This window comes from Aphanomyces astaci, assembly GCF_000520075.1.
Source record: "Aphanomyces astaci strain APO3 unplaced genomic scaffold supercont1.12, whole genome shotgun sequence".
In the NCBI taxonomy this organism is placed as follows: domain Eukaryota; phylum Oomycota; class Saprolegniomycetes; order Saprolegniales; family Verrucalvaceae; genus Aphanomyces; species Aphanomyces astaci.
Genome location: NW_009798275.1, coordinates 894,823 through 912,008, shown reverse-complemented (window position 1 = coordinate 912,008; position 17,186 = coordinate 894,823). Strand labels below are relative to the sequence as shown.

Below are 17,186 nucleotides of genomic sequence, written 5' to 3'. Positions count from 1 at the left end.
CATAGGAGGCTTTTGTTGAGGTCCTTACTCTGTCGTCCGTCATGGCAGAGACCAGCAACAATGTTTCTTCGCGAGCGTCGGATCATGATGCCAATGCTGACGACTACAACAACATCGCCCACCAAATTAGCGATAGTGTTGACACACTGACATTAGACGTGAATGGGGAAAGGCTAGATAGCTTGTACGGTCCAGCTGAACCAAGTTCATTGTCACCACCGTCTCAACCACAAGAAATCGAACCAGCAGGGTTTTCATGGGACGTCGTTCGAGAATGGCCGGATCGTCCTCGACATGCGCGACGTCTGGCCATCGATCGATTTGTGAGCAAACCTCGTCCCCTTCAACACGACTTTGCCTTTCTCTGTCGCCAAGAAACGACCAACGGCATCTTTGAAGGCGACCGCTGCGACGTCACAACAATGGGGGTCACCACCACGACGAGTGGAAAGTCCATCGCGTTGCAGTCGTTCGACCCCGATCACACGTTTGGCATCGTTCAAGATGGCGTGGACCTCATCTACGAAGGCGAGCTTCGCGTGAATATGCCCCACGGCTACGGCGTCGGCTCCTACGCCAGAGGGGAGCGCTTCGTCGGGGTATGGGCGCACGGACAGCCAAGCGGGCTGGGCCAGCTGACGTCGGCCGCGACCCCGAGTCTATGTCACTACGGGTGGATCTTTGGCACAACCGTGGTGCATGCGTGGGAAAAGGGGAAACCGGTGGACGTCCCGTTGCCTCCGCCCCCTCGAGACCAGCCCCTGAGCGGGCTGTACGTCATGTGCAAACGCCTGGAAATCGCGAGGTTGTACCGGTTCCGCCACGTCATGGATCAGTGGCTGGCTGCCATTTGCACGCAAACTGTGACAACGTCCATCCACAGCCGCACGATCGCGTTTGGGGCGTGGACCCAAGCGTGTATCGCCCAGCAAGCCAGCATCCGCCGCGAAGGGCTGCAGTTGCACTCACAGGACACGGACGACCAGCTGTTTCAAAAGGTCAAGGCGTTGGTCGCACACGACGCCACGGTGCGCGACAAAAACGAGCTGCGAAAGGAACGACTGCGGCATGCCACGCTGACCAACACGACAACCGTTGCTTGTTTGGGCATCGAGCGACGAAGCACCGAACTCGTCCAGGCCGACTTGGACGCTATAGAAGCTGAGCTACAAGATGCAAAAGCGGTGGGGGAGGGGCTAACTCTAGGGGCAAGGTTTGGCTAACGGGGGGGTGAAGTCGTAGGCGGAACAACGATGCATCGCCATCCAACAAGAGTCCGCCGACATTCGACGACGGATTGAACGTGGCAAAGTCCAGTTGAACTACATGAAGCAAGCACGGCGACCTGTCGCGTACGTCCGCCGACCGGTGCGTAGAAATCGCCGAATTTGTTTATATGTCAAGGTGATTTTGTGTTGTAGTCGCTGCTGCGAGGCCGCCGACGTTCTGCTAAAGTGTACGTGAACGACAGGTCCGACGAAGATGCGGGCATCGCGTTTGTGTGTGGCGTGGACGGGTGCGACTGCCAAGTGGACAAAACAGTGTTTCATCCACTGGGAGATCCTACATTTGACGACTGACATGACGACTCAAGCAAGAGCATTTGTATTATTATCAACCAATCCAAAGAGCAACACGCAACACAGTATTTCTGGAGTCTAGACTCTCGTTCCTGCGATATGGGGGGGCCATCGAGCAGCAGCTAAGCGCAAAATACCGTCAATCCTAGTTATCGATGGAAGGTATGGGGCCTAGTACATAGGGTAGGGCGATGATACTAGGCGTTATAGCGCTATTTAATTCACTTTACGACACATTTACACGTGGACGACTTGTACGGAATCGTCGACGCCAACAGCGAGCAACTGTGGGTGTCGAGAGGACCACTGCAGCTGGTTGATGTGGCGGGATTCGCCAGAGTAGTCTACAAGAGGACGCCGTTGCTGCGACGACTGGGCAATGTCCCACAGACACGCGTCGTGGTGGTCGCTTGCAGTGACGATGTGATGGGCGGACGATGGAGACCATGCGAAGGCGTTGATGGCGCCGCGGCCGTCCGTGGGGGACGCGGGCAGCTCCATGACGGGGATGGACGGCAGGCGGAGGTCCAGCACAAGCGCCGCGGGGCCGTCTGCAAGCATGGTCGCGATGTAGTTTGTGTCGAGGGCATTCCACGCGAGACGGACAAGGGGCCGCATGTCCGCTGTCTCGTACAATAATGTGCACGAATCCAGATTCCTGTATCCTTGTGAGTATGGCGATGCATATTTTGGCGGTAACAACGTACCGCAAGTCGAATACGCGAAGGGTGCCGTCGCCGCCGACAGATGCAAACACGTTCGTGCCAGTTGAAAATGCCATGTCATACACTTCGGCATCGTGGGCCACGATTTCCCTCTTGGGTACTTTGGTGTTCTGCATGGAAGACCTGGTATTACGATGGGAACGATGTATCTTTGTCTTGGTACGTACGTTGAGGTCCCAGATGCAGATGGTCGTGTCGAGCGAGCATGCGCCTAGGATGTTGGGGTCCGCAACGCTCCAGTCGGCGGAAGTGAGCGGTGAGGAGTTTCTGTGGACACGATTCTTGCTCAATGTGGCGCTGAGCTGGATCGAGTCGCCTTGCGTGTGCCACAAGCGGAGGTAGTCGGCTGTCGTGGCTAGCTTGGCTGATGTGCCGTCCGGGCACCAAAGCACCTTCGTTGCAGGGTAAGGATGCACCGAGACGGCCTGAGATTGAAGCTCGACCTTTTCCTTGCTTGATGACTCGTCCACATCCATGTCAGTACCATCGCTGGCAACGGACGATGGGTTACCAGTGGCTGGAATGTCTGGCGTAGCATCAACGACTTTGAGGATCTGAAGATGGTTATCGTACTCCTCCGTAAAGCTGGTCACTGCCAAGAGCTTCTCGTCCAATCGATTGCTCCAGCTTAATCCGTATACTGTCCACGGACACGTGTACGCGGCTGCAATCGGCGCGTGGGGATGCATGTTCATCCACGCGACGTTGGTATCTTTCCATCGTAGAAAATTGATGTGTCCGGATAAAAAATAGTGGACATTTTTCATGAAAGTTTTAGTTATTGGTACAATTTTGAGTTGGTGGGTCTGGATCACCCCCCAATTCTTGCCGAATTAATGGGCTAGTCTGCGAACATTCCCGTCCACGCTTTTTGAAGTATCCACGCAAATACGACTCCTGATTGGCTAAAACGAGAATTTTTCCGGATAACACAACGTCAAAAGCAGGGACGCCTGAGTTGAAGCAGGGATGATTCATCCCTGCTTTTGAGTGTCCGTTCCTGCTTTTGCACGTTTTCGATAGAAATTAAGAAATATTTTTGATATATTTTCAGAATCCTCGAAAATAGTTCGGATAACATCCCTGCCTTAAAGCGTGGATGGTTCCCTGCCTTAAAGCGTGGATGGTAATGTTCCAAAATATTTTTCAAACATTTGGGCCAGAGAATTGTGAATACGCTAAAAACTTCCAAAAAATGGATTCAAAATTTGGCCAAAACAGCCAAATTTTGCACCCAGCAGAGAATTTTTCACTTGCCGATTTGATAGAAATTTCAAAAATATCGAAGATTTTGGCTTTTTGTTTCCATCCAGACTTACTGACTCAGTTTTGCCTACTTTTTCAAAATTGCGAAAATACTAATCACAATCCGACAACTACATTATGTCAACTGAAGACACCGTCACGCATCAGCCATCTCTGCACTGTGCCACTAGCACGACAGCTGAGGAGCCGGTGGAGAAGACCTCTATTGAGAAGCAGTCCCGAACTGCTCCCACTGGATGGCGCGTGCCCAGCGGCAACGTCTTGTTGGCCTTTACTGTTGGGATTGCTGCCGCGGCGCTCTTCTACATCGTCCCGCAGTCGTCCCCATCCAACTTTGCATCCTCTTCCAAAAGTCATCCCCGAGGCCTCACGATGGACAACACATCCGTGCCACTTCCACCAAAGTACCAAAGCGATATCGTGGCCATGACACCGCGCACGCTGTTGTTTCCCGACGCATCCTGCGACCCACCGTCAGTTGCATATCCAAGTGGCCACAACTACGGCACGGATTCGTTCGTGTCGATCGAGTATGCTTTGGATCAAGACCTTCGCCTTTCAGGCCACGTCCTTCTCCTCTTGAACGGCGACAACCATGGCCTGCTCTTCGAGTGGTTCCCCTCGGACGGGGGTTCATCTTGCCTGTTTGAATTGGCCGAAGCGGCCGCGTCGATGCTGGGGGCGGACTCGGCGCTCTTTCCCAATGGATTGCGTCTGTACAACCTCGACGGACACCCCATCGCCAGCGCCGCGGACTTGGATCAAGGCGGTCGCGTGGCGTACATTCTGACCGATTTTCAGCTGTGGGTGTGGCCAGGCATCGCAGTGGGATACTCGCGGGTCGTGGACAGCAGCGTGACTCTCACGACGTTGTCGTTGTCACCGCTTGTGTTTGACGTGGAGCACTTTTTTCAATCCAACGAAGCCGACGTGATCATTGCCGACGGCGGGAGGCACCTGGAACGGTCGCCGGTGGTCGGCGCCGAGGACGGCAGCGACTACGACGATGACCGGACGAGTTTTACGGGATTTCTGAACGATTCGGCGCTCACGCGGGACTTCCAGCGTCGGACGGCACGTCTGGCGCGGCTGCCGAGTCCGTCGTTTGTCGAGCGGCTGCAACTGGTGCGGTATGAGCAAGGGCAGTGGTTCCGCCGCCACGAAGATTACTATGACTCGAAGGACTTTGCTAACCGAAAACGCACCGCCGCTGCCTTGTATGCCGACTGGCTCGAGTTTTTGCGGCGCCAAGGCGGGGACGATCAAGAGGACGGGGAGGAGAACGGGCTAGCTAAAGTACCTCCCGTGACGGAGCTGGCGGCTTGGGAACTGACGCTCTTGGCGGCGTTCTTGGAGGATGCGGCGGCGACCGATTTGTTTGCACGCATGGGAGCCACCGACTGGAAAGAGTACCTTTATGCTGCTGCGAATGAGAACAACCACAAAGCAGTGCAAGAGTTTATCCAAGAAAAAGGGATGGTTGGACTCCACCTCGTGATTCAATCGTACGAACGACGGCACCCCCATGGCGAGCCATACAAGTATGAGTCACTTGATCAGGGTGTTATTGCAGTGACCTGACAGGATTATCGTTGTGTAGTGTACCCCCACAAGGAGTGAGTGGTGTGACCCAATTCCATCGATGGCTGCGATGGGCCAAAGAACGGGTGGCAGTGCTCGGACCGACTACTGTCTCGCCGGCGTTTCAACCGTCTGGAGAACACTATCCCAAGTTTACCCGCGACTTTCAAACTAAAGTAGGTTGTCCTGTACAGTGTCGCAGGTTTTGGTTTTAGTAGTAGTTTTATGGCTCGTGAATGATGTGTTATTTGATTCTAGTTGTTAAAATGGATGATCGCTGCATATTCGCGACATGACTTGTTGGTTGCCTTGAACGAATCAGAAGACTGGGTGGACTGGCTTTTGGAAAACGAGAACGCCAACGAAACGCTCTTGCACGTGCTCGCGGAGTTCCCAGACCTGTTTCCCCTCATTGCCAAAGTATTTGCCACGCATGCCGGGCCAGCTTTTGACTACGAGTAAGCGTATGGCTAGTCATGCTAAGATATGTGTCCTACTGGGCTTTGATTCCAGCACCCCTCAACAACTCAAGTACCAAGAAGCGAACCGGTTTGTCACGCTGTTTCTGTACTTGAACGACGTGGACGAAGGTGGGGAGACAGTATTTCCGTACTCGCCAGAGCGTCTCGTCACCAACATCGACCGAGGTGCCATGTCTGAGTGCTCAGAAGGGCTGGCCGTTCCCCCCACGCGCCTCCACGCCGCCCTCTTTTACGCGCAGACTGGGGCCAATGACCTCGACCCCAAGAGTCTCCACGGTGGATGTCCCCCCGCCAAAGGCGTCAAGTGTAAGCAGCCATTCCAACATCCAATCGATATTATATGACAGTGATGCTATGGTCGAGTACACATCGATGTTGGTGGTGTCTTGAATTATGTACTAGTAACTAGTACATCCTAAACCAGAGTTTGTGGAGGTTTCACAGAACACAATGTGATAATGTAGACGGTGCCAACTTGTTTGCGTGGAACATGGACGCAGATGAAGGCAGTGACTTGTGGGGCGCTTAACCAAGGGTCATGTGCAGCTGCGTTTGCAACTGCTGGAGGCGCTGGTCGCGCGCCTTCTTCTTGGCCGCCATCTCTGCGATCTCGACCTTGCGCTCGTAATTCGCCACTTCCTGGGCCAAGTCGTACATTTCGGCTTTCTGCGCAACGAAATCCAAAATCTAACCCAAGAATAGTCAGTGTGTTCATGAATCAAACGCCCACATGACTTCCACGTTTTGCACACAATTCTCTACTGCTGTTGCTGTTGCATCCCATACAGTAACGAATACTGTCTGTCATGCTACCTGGGGCATGTCCGTCAAGTCGTCGACCGCCGCCTTGTGCGCTCCGAGGCTGTGCAGCCCCTTGGCGTCTTTTGCAATGTCATCCGCCACCCCCGAGAGCTCGGCGTGCACTCGTTCGTTAAGCTCGTGGCGCGTCTTGATCTCGGCCCGTAGCCACGCCGATTCGTCGATGAGGTCGCTGAGCTTTTGCTTGAGCGTATTTAGCAGCTGCACTGTGTTGCCCGTGGTTTGCTTGAGCTTGAGCAGCTCGTCATTGCGCTCTTCGATCTTGGCCACGTACTGTTTGTTTTCAATCTGTAGCTGGTGAAAGTCAATGTAATGCAGGGCGTCGCCCATCTCTTCCTTTTGGCGGAGCTGTGCGTCGATCTTTTGGGCCTGGCTTTTCAACGTCGCGTTCTTCAACCGCAGCTTCTCCACGATCGCGTCCTTGGCCCGCAGCTTCTCCTCCATGTACCGCACCATCTTTTCCGCAATGGTCTTACCCGTGCGAAAGTTCTCGGCGCCCACGACAATATCGCGCTTGAACTCGTACGCGTCCATCTTGAGCTCGGCGATGCGGATGTCCGTCTCCTCCAACACCGCACGCAGGGTGTCAATCAGTCGTTCCGACGTCCGCTTCGTTTCTTCGACCTCCTTCTGGGCGTCTTCGAGCTCGGCGCTGCAAATGTCGTTCTTTTGCTCGATCGTGATGGTCGCTGGAGGTCGGCCCATCCCCCCCCGGTTGTTGTTGACGGTGGCGGCCAAGTTGTTGGCGCGCTTCTTAGCGTTGGCATTGGCGGCCCCTCCTTTGTCCCATTTCTTCTCCTCTTCGTCGACCACCACGTTGGGCTATGTAGCAAAGCCATGAAAGGTACGGATTGGGCGGGGGGGTGGGGTGGGGTGGATGTGTATCTACCTGGGCATTTCGCTTCAAGAACGACTCCAACAACTCGTTTTCGTGCGCCACTTGCTCGTTCTGCCTTAACGCTTCGTCCAACTAAGATGAAGTTTACGTTTTGAGGGGTTGTGATGAGCAGCCGTACCTTGGCTTCGAGCTCGTCCAAATCGTCGTCCACGAGGTCGGCCATCGAAGCTGGAGGTGTGGTGGTGAAGCCGTTTCAAAAGTGAAACCGATCCGTTACAAGGCTCATATGTCCCCTTGAACCATGCAATCGGCGACCGGCTTTGCAAGTTCGCTCAATACCTACACGCATGGAACAACAGCCATAACGTGGCGTCCAAGCAAGTCCACGCGAGGACAGCTCGAGAGTACGCCGCCGCTCGCGAGCCGTCGCCACGGAGGCCCGACGAGATTGCCTGGGTAAGCTTGTCCCGCGAACATTCGAGCCGCAGGGCCATGGAACGCCAGCACGAAAGTTGCGTTCAAGCGGGTAGACCCGCCAGCCTTCGCCGGCCGACGAGGCCTAGTGGCCAGCCAGCGCGCAGTGGGTCGCCGTGACTCCGTGCGTCATCCTGGTGTGTTCGACCCCACGGAGCCGTGGTCCAAGCACGAACGTGCATGAATCGGTGCACGTCCACCCCCAACCACACCTACCTCGGGCGCGTTTGGTGGCGCACATGCAATAGTATAAGCCTACTACCTTGCGTCGAAATATCTAATCACCCGTGTGAAGTACAGTTAACGTTAGGCGACGGCTAGCAAACTAGGTCGGACTTACGTATCATCGTTGTCGTTCTCTTTTGGGCTCCATTTAGTCAAGTTTGGGTGGCTGGAGTTACAGTGGATGAAAAGGACCGATCAACGATGGACTGACCGTGATCACGACGCTCGTACTAGTACAGTACGGTAGTAGTACATGGCAAATGCGGATGATGCAGACCGAAGAATTGGGTGAGTGATGGCATCATTCACCAAGTTACCTTACGTGTACGCCTAAATAGGCAACATTCGTGCAAAGCGTCGGCGCTGAGGATGTCCTAGTCCATCGACGCAATCACGCTCACCTTCACCCAGATGCAGCTCGCATGTACAATCACATCGTGGACACGTGCCCACACGTCGAAGAGGCCTTGACCAAAGCGTACAGGTCTCGTCTGAGCGAAAGTGACAACGCGGGGGGCACCACAAGCGATATGAACGAGGAAGGAAATGAACCATCTGTCTCTGGGTCCGCGGATGTGTCGCCATGGAGGTGGCATATTAGAAGTCGGCAGTCGGCCAAGTGCAAGCTGCGGAAACGACGGTAGTGCATGTGGTACAAAAAGAAGTCAAGGGCGACACGACACATCTCCTGGAACGCTGCACCGAAGTGGATGCGTCGACAAAAGCCAAATACACCGTCAAGCGCCGCAACCTTGACGACGACACCAGCGACGACCACGTCCTTGTTGCCTCGGCACCCTCCACCAATGTCACCATGACGAGTCCAGTACGAGTGCATATCCTCCATCATCCGAACTTTTCTGAATGATCTGTCTGGTAAGGATTGTCGACTTGTAGCGGTAGTCATGATGTATGACTCCAGAGGTGGTGAGTCCTTCCCGTGAAGCAGCCTCCGACGTCGCGGCTCTTCCCGCCATCTCCACCTCTCTCTCCCCCATCCCTCGTATCCTGTGCCTCACCAAATTCAACCGACAGAAGAGCAGCAGCACGTTGCGCTGTTGAACGTATTGGGCTCCAACACGTGAACCCGGGCGTGTTTGGTGTCGCCAACTGGTTCGGCTATGACCACATGATCACAGTGAAGAACCTGTCAACCAACCAACCTTTCGCAACGGGAACGGTTAACGGCTACATGGTCCAATCCATGGACAATTCAGTCGTAATTCGATGATCCCACCAGCAAATCTTGGCTTACGTGATGGCGTTGGAGGCGGGTATCGTCCAAGGCCAAGCAATGACGCTTGTGGTTAACATGCGACATCGCCCTTCCAGTTTTGACATACTGTACAGTACCTACAGTACTCGTCGTCACCCTACCGGTGTAGGCTTTCTTTTTTCGAACGGTTTATACAACGACAAAGGCATACAATTCCCAATATAATTTTATTCAGATCGAGAAAGTACCATGCCGGATATCATCCGGACAAATCTTTTGCTCCAAAATGGTGGAAACACTTTATTTGACTGGAATGTAGGTTTTATAGTAATCTTTATAAGGGCAGGTCGTAATTGGAATAAAATGGCCACAGCCGCCTGGGACTTCACCCCGAGAACATCTCTATCCATTTCCAGATATTCCTTTACTGAAGAATGCAGCGGTTTGCGACGTTGAGTGTCTTGGCGGCTTGCGCGTCGGTGGCCCCTGCGGCGGATGTGAACGAGTGGCCCTCCATTGAGGTACACAGCATTATCCCCCTTGATGATCCTCATCTCCTTGTCGAGTAGAACGACCATACCAAGCTGCAGATCGTGTTGCCGGAATCCTTGCAGAAGAAGGACGGATATGTCCACAAGGACGCGTTGTTTGGGTACCCTGGCTACAACGTGGGGTCGCTTCAGACTCAGTTGATCTACGTGAACGGCACAGGCTGCGAAGACTTCCCCAAGGGGGCGAACTGGGAACCTCCCTATGCACTCATGATTGACCGCGGGGACTGCGTGTTTGTGGATAAAGTGCGACGAGCCCAACACGCTGGAGCTAGAGCCGTCATCATTGCAGACAACAAGTGCTTGTGCTCAGACCTAGACTGCATGCGTCGAACGGGTGATTCCTTTTGCGAAGTCGTCCTGCCGTACATGAACGATGACGAGTCTGGCGGCGACATCACGATCCCATCGATGATGATTCGCAAGGCTGACGCGGACGATATCAAGAAATCGATTTCCCAAGCGAAGGGTGTGAGCAACGTTATGGTCAAGTTCGACTGGGGTATCCCATCGCCCGACGGACGCGTCGAATGGACCATGTGGCACAGTGCATGGGACGAACAGAGCACGGCGTTGCTCAAGGCGGCGGAAACCATTGTGGATGCGCTGGGCGACCGCGCGTTCTTCACGCCGCGTTTTGTCATGTACAACGGGTCGAAAGTGGGCTGCGACATTCACGACGGCGTCGACCCCTGCGGCAACATGTGCATCAACAAGGGTCGGTACTGCCTCATGGACCCATCGCCGTTCCACGACCGCACGGAAGGCGCGTCTGGCGCGGACGTGGTGATCGAAAACCTCCGTCGCAAGTGCATTTGGGACATTACGTCCAAGGAAGACCCTGGTGTGGGCAAGAAGTGGTGGCGCTACGTGAACATCTTCGCAGACGAGTGCAACACCCGCGAGGAGACGTTTATGAGCAAGCGGTGCGCGCTGGACGTGATGAAGAAAGTCAAGATTGACGTGGGCGCCGTTGAAGAATGCATGCAGCCGTTCGGCCCCAACTTGGACGAAGTGAACCCGTGGCTCGAAGCCGACTTGAAGGAGCAGACTGCGCTGCAGCTGCTGCGTCTTCCGGCTTTGTTTGTCGACGGAGTTCACGCCCGCGGTCGGATCGACGCCAGTGGCATCATGAACATGGTGTGCGCCGGGTATGGCATCCACGACCCCCCGGCCATCTGCAGCTGCTCGGACCAGAACAACATGGCGCTGATCAACTGCATCAAGCAAGGAGGCGCGGTCAACGGCGCAGCATTGGGCGGCGGTGTGAGCTTCACCACGTTGGTGTTTATCTTGGCGTTGGCGGGCGTGGCGGTGGCGTCGGCTGGCTTCGTGTACTGGAAGCGCAGCCAACGGCAGATGCGCGACCAAGTGCGCAGTATTTTGGCCGAGTACATGCCGTTGGAAGATCAGTCGGACGAGATGGACAGCATGATTGGCGGGACCAAATTGCACCCGGCGGCGATGGCGGCGGCCAAGAGTCCCCGTGGATACATGCCCACGAACGGGTTTGTCATGACGGACGACGACGACCGTGCATGAGCGTACTAGTTACTGCCAGTAACCAGCGTAATATAGTGGCGACAGGAGCCAACCTCGTTTTGAATCATTCGAGTAAGACACTATAGTGGATTTGGTACCTGGTCGAATCGATGAATCGAATCACGAATCGACGCTATTGGCTAATCCATTTTTGAGTGGATTTGATTGGCTATTGCAGAAACGACAAGTGTCTTCAACCAATCAGAACTCCAGCGTGATTCCACCATATTGATTCGACAAACCAGGCGAATTTTGGAAATTCACAATACATGGCAGACACTTTTTACTGTACATACAGTGATAACCTTTGAAAACACAAGACTTGTGAAAACGAATACGACAGCATTGAACATGTTGAACTTGGAGTTTTCAAAGTTGCATACAATTCACAATATTGTCAATCTATTTTGAACTTGACTTTGTCATTTTGGACATATTGTCATGTTCTCCTTACAACTAATGGAATGTATGTCGTTGTTGGATATTTTGAGACTGCGTCGTCCTGACAGTCAAAATTGCCGTCATCATCGCACCAAGGAGAGACAAGACCAGACGGGATGTTGCTGGCGACACCCACGGCCCCCCTTCACGAGCTCGGTGCTTGGCTGCATCAAGCGCGCAGTGACCTCGACGCTGCACTCAACGTCGTTCTACCACAGCCTTCTCCGGATGAGGTGCCGCTCGACATAGCCGCCGTATCGGCGGCGGCGCAGTCCATCGAGGAGTGCACGGCCGTGTTGTCGAAAGCCCTGCGGTTTCTGCACAATCTGCTCGACACTGCAGACTCCAAGTCCTCGGATGGTGATGCGCTCGCAGAGAACGAATCGTCGTTGTCCACGGGCATCTACGCCGAGCCCCCCCACGGCAGCCCGGACGATTCCGAGGAGTACATAACAGAAGGCGACGACGACGGCGACGGTGACGACGATGACGAAGACGATGGTGACGATGGTGACGAGATGGACGATGACGAGATCGATCTACCCGAAATCGACCCCGTTTACGGGGACGACGCGGCCGAGCTCAACGGCGTTGTCATCGCGCGCATCCAAGCCGCTCTAGGGGACGACGCGAGCTTCGACGCTTTCAAGGACCAAGCGATGGAGTTTGGGACGGGAAAACAGCCGGCCGAATCGTTTTACACGTATCTGGAGACCCACATGACGGACTCCATGATCGCCGAGTTCATTCTGGACTTTGCCAGGCTGCTGGCAAACGTGGACCAGCGGACGACACTGCTCGCGGCGCATTGCCGAGCCGTCCGACGCAAAGCCAAAGATGCCGCCGCCGCCGCCACCGCAGCATCATCATCCAAGCCGCCGTCTCCTCCGCCGCCCCTACGTCGAAACCTGTCGATGGCGAGTTCCATTAACGACGACACGAGCCCGCGCGACGACGATTCGTTCGAGTACCCGTCCGAGGTATCGTCATAAAGATGTATGGCGGCTAAGGATGTTGTGGTAGCTGCATCTGGACACGGTGAACCACTTGATGTTTGTGATCCACGGAATTGGGTGTCACGGCGACTTCAAGGAAGGCGACGAAGAGGACGTGGGAGCGTCGACGGCGGGATCGAATCGCGCGTTTCGCGAGCTGTTCCGGACGATGCTGGACACCCATTTTAAGTAAGATATATATATAATATATATATGACCTATGTACTACACCCAGTGAATACGTTTGCATTTCGGTTTCACTATCATACGTTTGAAGTTTTTAAAAAAATTATATTATTTTAATTTCTAGTGAATATTATTGTTTTAATTATTATTATTATATTTATATAATGTACAAACAGTGGCGTATATCTAACGAGTCGAATGAAGGGAAGTTCCCGTGGCGCTGGAGATTCAGTCGATCGAATGGCACGAAGAGTTGCATGAACCCACGGGCGTGGACGCCGTCTTTGACATCATTTGCCCGGAAGGATCTCAAGGGTACTACTACTAGTATTACTACTACTACTAGTACTGCTACTAATGATGGTTTGTATGTGGTTTTGGGTTGTGCGTAGCATTCGCCAGTTCAACAAGGACACGTTTATGGACATTTTGTACTATTTGTCGCCCGGCTACGGCCAAATCGTCGTGAATTCCGTCACGGACCAGCTCAACTCCAAGTACAAAGTGTTTATGGACGAACATCCAGGTTCGTACGAGATTTCTTCGAGATGATATATATATATATATAATATTATTCTAGGCTGGAATGGACAGATTTCGATTTTTGCGCATTCACTTGGCACAGTGATTACGTACGACATCCTCACGCATCCAGCCCACAGCGTGGCCAAGAACGGGGTCAAGTTTTCCGGGCTTGACTTTTCCATCGAGAACTTTTTTGCCGCGGGGTACGTCGAGCAATATTCTACATATCTCTATATATATTTATTTGTTATTAGTATTATAACGAATCAATTATCGCTTTGGACAGGTCGCCTGTTCCAGTGATGATTCTGTCGCGGGGGGGGCTGGACCTAAAGGACGGCAAGTTTACACCGGGGATCACCATGCCCAGCTGCAACCACTACTTCAACATCTTCCACCCCATCGACCCCATCGCGTACCGCGTGGAGCCGCTGATTCACCCAGACATGCACGACAAGCCCCCCGTGCCCTTGATTCAGGTACATACTATATATGACCACCTACCAACCGCGGCGTTCTAAGGCGACGTGCAGGCCCAACAGTGCAAACACATGCCGTTTTCGAAAATGCAAGAAATGTGGGAGCGCATCACGGCGCCAGTGCCTGGCTTTACGTTGCCCCGCATCGACTATGTCATGCGCCGCCGAGGGCGCGAAGGGGTGATTGAGATGGCATACGCGGCGGCGTCGCACTCAGCCTGCTGGGACTCGGACGACGTGGTCATGTTCACGCTCATGCAAATCTGTCGACCGGTATACGACTCCCCCCCTTCCCAAACTTCTCTGTGATGAAGTGTTGATTCGTCATTGGACGGATATAGGTCGTGGACAAGCTACGACGGTACATGAGTGCACAGCGCCCGCTGCCGTCGTTGTACCCCCGGGGGCTGGTTCCCATCACGCCGCACTCCAAGATCCGCATTGCCACGACTGTCCTGGCGCGGGATCGGGCGACGGGCGCATGGGGCACGCGTACGGCCGTGATGGACCACAAGCGCATCTACTTTGCATCGAATGCGGACGACATTGGGTGCCGCAAGAAGTGGTCGATTCCTCTCTCGGCCAAGCTTGGCGTGCAGCTGGGTGACGATGCGTTCACGCTCAAAGTCACACCGGACGAGGCGACTCCGGGGCTGGCTGGAGGCAGCGGACGGAGCCTCCGGTTCGGCATCGGGGGTAGCGCCCCCCACACCCCGTCGTCGACCACTTCGGCAGCAGCGGCGGCAACATGCACTCAGATCCTTCGCGCGTCCACGACCGAGTTGCGCAACGAATGGCTTGAAGCGCTTACCCATGCGATCCACCTCTTGACCCTGCCGCAGCCGCCTCCAATCCCCGCTGGGTACGTTAAACAATTGTGACGATTTGAATACGTGAGTGAGCTTGTTGTTCAGTAGAACGTCGTCGTCGTCGTCGTCCATTTGTACCGTGGGGCTGGACTTGCCGTCGGGGGCGTGCGTGGATTACTTTGGGGCGGTCAAGACGAGTCTGCTGCAGTTCAAAACGCTCAAGGCCAAGAGCTGGTACGAAAGCCAGGGGTGGACCAGTCGGTGGTTTGTCTTGACCAAGACGTCGCTGGATTGCTACGACACGTGTCCGAATCTGGTGGGGCTGGCGCAGTTTCCCGTGCACAAGTCGACTGTGTTGGCGTACCCCAAGCGCTGCCTGCTTCGCATTGTAACCAAGACGGGCACGACGCTGGATTTCAAGGTCAAGGACTCGCGGACGTTTGATGTGTGGACGCACGGCCTCGAAGCCGTCGATCGATGCCACGTCCGGCTGCATGAAGACGTGGTCGACCACAGCGCACTGGGCGTATCGCTCGATTCGCAGCTGCCATCCGTGCATCGGTTGAGCGTGGACAAGTATTTTGTCTTGAACGACGACAAAGGACCGTACGCGGCTTTTCAGATCCGCATCATCCACACGGGCGGCCAAACTATCCTCCGGCGCTTTAGCGCATTCCGCGAGGTGAACCGCCAGCTGCGCCTGATCTTTCCCCACGAGCAAATGCCGCCACTGCCGTCCACACGCCTGTGGGGCAAGTTCGATCCAGCCTACCTCGCCGCCAAGAGCACCCACCTGAACACGTACTTAGGCAAAGTGGAAGCCATGTGCACCAACAACCCGGCGGCCAACACCATCCTCCAGCAGTTTCTCAATGTCGACACGGCCTCCCCTAGCTATGGCGACGAATAAAAATAGGGACTAGAGGGTGCAGGGTGGCGTGCCGGGGGTACTTGAAAGAACTTAGTACAGATTGGTTGAGATCGTTAGTTCATTGTGGACATCACCAGAAAGCATGGAAGCTAAAACATAGAGACACCATTAGCCATACTCTAAGACAGTCATCGTTCTTGACATGAACACGTATCGTTGAATATGGTAAGCTGCTTCACATGACAACTCCCGAATGCTATAGAAGAATTGAATGGCAACATAAAAAGAGCATAGTCGAGTGGTTCACGTTAGCGTGTTATACGAACTGGTGCAGAGGCTAAGTGCAGCTACAGGGGGTTCATCACAGGGCTCGCTCGACGGACAAAGGGCTGTTGCGCCACTGGGATAGGTTCCAGCCTAGTTGCGGCTCACTTGAAGGGGGGTGGCCGAAGGCACGAGGGGGGCGGCGTCGGAAGCAGGGGAGAACATGGCAAGTTGAATGACAAATTGAAAGTGTGGTCGCTGGTATTCGAGAACACTACAACGTTTCCTATTGGATGCGATCTGTACCGAGTGATGACATTGAACTTGTTGCAAGTGCAATCTCGACGTCTCTTGAAAGTCTCTATGTGAGCTTAGAAGAGATTCACGACCAGTGGTGCATGGTGCTGGGAAGGTAGGTTCGTTCTCGCTTGAGGAGAAATGAGAAGCTAGGAGGTTCGAGTCGAATGAGTGCTTCGCTGTAGGCGAAGTCGAGGTAGACTTGCTGTGGGAGTTTCATGACTACGGACGAGTTATACCACGCTGAGAGACGCAATTGTGTGCTTAGTTCGTGCGCTATCGGCTACTATGTACTAGCTGGATGTATCGTGCATCACAAAGTCAATATGGACTAAACGGCATAGTCGAGTGGTTCACGTTAGCGTGTTATACGAACTGGTGCAGAGGCTAAGTGCAGCTACAGGGGGTTCATCACAGGGCTCGCTCGACGGACAAAGGGCTGTTGCGCCACTGGGATAGGTTCCAGCCTAGTTGCGGCTCACTTGAAGGGGGGTGGCCGAAGGCACGAGGGGGGCGGCGTCGGAAGCAGGGGAGAACATGGCAAGTTGAATGACAAATTGAAAGTGTGGTCGCTGGTATTCGAGAACACTACAACGTTTCCTATTGGATGCGATCTGTACCGAGTGATGACATTGAACTTGTTGCAAGTGCAATCTCGACGTCTCTTGAAAGTCTCTATGTGAGCTTAGAAGAGATTCACGACCAGTGGTGCATGGTGCTGGGAAGGTAGGTTCGTTCTCGCTTGAGGAGAAATGAGAAGCTAGGAGGTTCGAGTCGAATGAGTGCTTCGCTGTAGGCGAAGTCGAGGTAGACTTGCTGTGGGAGTTTCATGACTACGGACGAGTTATACCACGCTGAGAGACGCAATTGTGTGCTTAGTTCGTGCGCTATCGGCTACTATGTACTAGCTGGATGTATCGTGCATCACAAAGTCAATATGGACTAAACGGCATAGTCGAGTGGTTCACGTTAGCGTGTTATACGAACTGGTGCAGAGGCTAAGTGCAGCTACAGGGGGTT

The 17,186-nt window shown here is 54.0% G+C and overlaps 9 protein-coding genes across 10 annotated transcripts; 5 read left to right on the top strand and 4 right to left on the bottom strand.

Moving 5' to 3' along the window:
* The first annotated feature begins 14 nt into the window (after window positions 1–14).
* H257_06368 lies at window positions 15–1,706 on the top strand. 2 transcript variants are annotated; one of them, XM_009831562.1, is made up of 3 exons: window positions 15–1,184; window positions 1,243–1,368; window positions 1,422–1,706. In XM_009831562.1, exons 1-3 carry the CDS (start codon window positions 42–44, stop codon window positions 1,578–1,580), a joined length of 1,428 nt encoding a protein of 475 aa, XP_009829864.1. In that variant the 5' UTR covers window positions 15–41; the 3' UTR covers window positions 1,581–1,706. The 2 variants fall into 2 exon arrangements, with proteins under 2 accessions (XP_009829864.1, XP_009829865.1); XM_009831563.1 differs by having other exon boundaries at window positions 15–1,368.
* On the bottom strand, window positions 1,684–3,024 carry H257_06367 (hypothetical protein). Its single transcript, XM_009831561.1, has 3 exons — window positions 2,473–3,024; window positions 2,288–2,415; window positions 1,684–2,238 (listed from the first exon to the last, which is right to left on the bottom strand). Exons 1-3 carry the CDS (start codon window positions 2,998–3,000, stop codon window positions 1,818–1,820), a joined length of 1,077 nt encoding a protein of 358 aa, XP_009829863.1. The 5' UTR covers window positions 3,001–3,024; the 3' UTR covers window positions 1,684–1,817.
* Window positions 3,025–3,688: 664 nt separating this feature from the next.
* H257_06366 (hypothetical protein) lies at window positions 3,689–5,978 on the top strand (the record flags this gene model as incomplete). The annotated part of the gene is made up of 4 exons (XM_009831560.1): window positions 3,689–5,112; window positions 5,172–5,328; window positions 5,411–5,610; window positions 5,666–5,978. The coding sequence occupies 4 exons, from the start codon at window positions 3,689–3,691 to the stop codon at window positions 5,976–5,978; spliced, it is 2,094 nt and encodes a 697-aa protein (XP_009829862.1).
* H257_06365 (hypothetical protein) lies at window positions 5,941–7,540 on the bottom strand. Its single transcript, XM_009831559.1, has 4 exons — window positions 7,470–7,540; window positions 7,343–7,423; window positions 6,448–7,275; window positions 5,941–6,321 (listed from the first exon to the last, which is right to left on the bottom strand). Exons 1-4 carry the CDS (start codon window positions 7,512–7,514, stop codon window positions 6,160–6,162), a joined length of 1,116 nt encoding a protein of 371 aa, XP_009829861.1. The 5' UTR covers window positions 7,515–7,540; the 3' UTR covers window positions 5,941–6,159.
* A 52-nt stretch (window positions 7,541–7,592) lies between these two features.
* H257_06364 (hypothetical protein) lies at window positions 7,593–9,052 on the top strand (the record flags this gene model as incomplete). The annotated part of the gene is made up of 5 exons (XM_009831558.1): window positions 7,593–7,747; window positions 7,796–7,941; window positions 8,402–8,565; window positions 8,592–8,816; window positions 8,915–9,052. The coding sequence occupies 5 exons, from the start codon at window positions 7,593–7,595 to the stop codon at window positions 9,050–9,052; spliced, it is 828 nt and encodes a 275-aa protein (XP_009829860.1).
* A 572-nt stretch (window positions 9,053–9,624) lies between these two features.
* H257_06363 (hypothetical protein) lies at window positions 9,625–11,396 on the top strand. Its single transcript, XM_009831557.1, has 2 exons — window positions 9,625–9,727; window positions 9,776–11,396. Exons 1-2 carry the CDS (start codon window positions 9,641–9,643, stop codon window positions 11,297–11,299), a joined length of 1,611 nt encoding a protein of 536 aa, XP_009829859.1. The 5' UTR covers window positions 9,625–9,640; the 3' UTR covers window positions 11,300–11,396.
* Window positions 11,397–11,813: 417 nt separating this feature from the next.
* H257_06362 (hypothetical protein) lies at window positions 11,814–15,788 on the top strand. Its single transcript, XM_009831556.1, has 9 exons — window positions 11,814–12,720; window positions 12,764–12,924; window positions 13,126–13,236; window positions 13,314–13,447; window positions 13,502–13,649; window positions 13,733–13,925; window positions 13,980–14,198; window positions 14,267–14,787; window positions 14,843–15,788. The coding sequence occupies exons 1-9, from the start codon at window positions 11,857–11,859 to the stop codon at window positions 15,642–15,644; spliced, it is 3,153 nt and encodes a 1,050-aa protein (XP_009829858.1). The 5' UTR covers window positions 11,814–11,856; the 3' UTR covers window positions 15,645–15,788.
* A 234-nt stretch (window positions 15,789–16,022) lies between these two features.
* On the bottom strand, window positions 16,023–16,386 carry H257_06361 (hypothetical protein; the record flags this gene model as incomplete). Its single annotated transcript, XM_009831555.1, has 2 exons — window positions 16,023–16,143; window positions 16,259–16,386. 2 exons carry the CDS (start codon window positions 16,384–16,386, stop codon window positions 16,023–16,025), a joined length of 249 nt encoding a protein of 82 aa, XP_009829857.1.
* A 247-nt stretch (window positions 16,387–16,633) lies between these two features.
* H257_06360 (hypothetical protein) lies at window positions 16,634–16,997 on the bottom strand (the record flags this gene model as incomplete). Its single annotated transcript, XM_009831554.1, has 2 exons — window positions 16,634–16,754; window positions 16,870–16,997. The coding sequence occupies 2 exons, from the start codon at window positions 16,995–16,997 to the stop codon at window positions 16,634–16,636; spliced, it is 249 nt and encodes an 82-aa protein (XP_009829856.1).
* Between the last annotated feature and the right edge of the window lie 189 nt (window positions 16,998–17,186).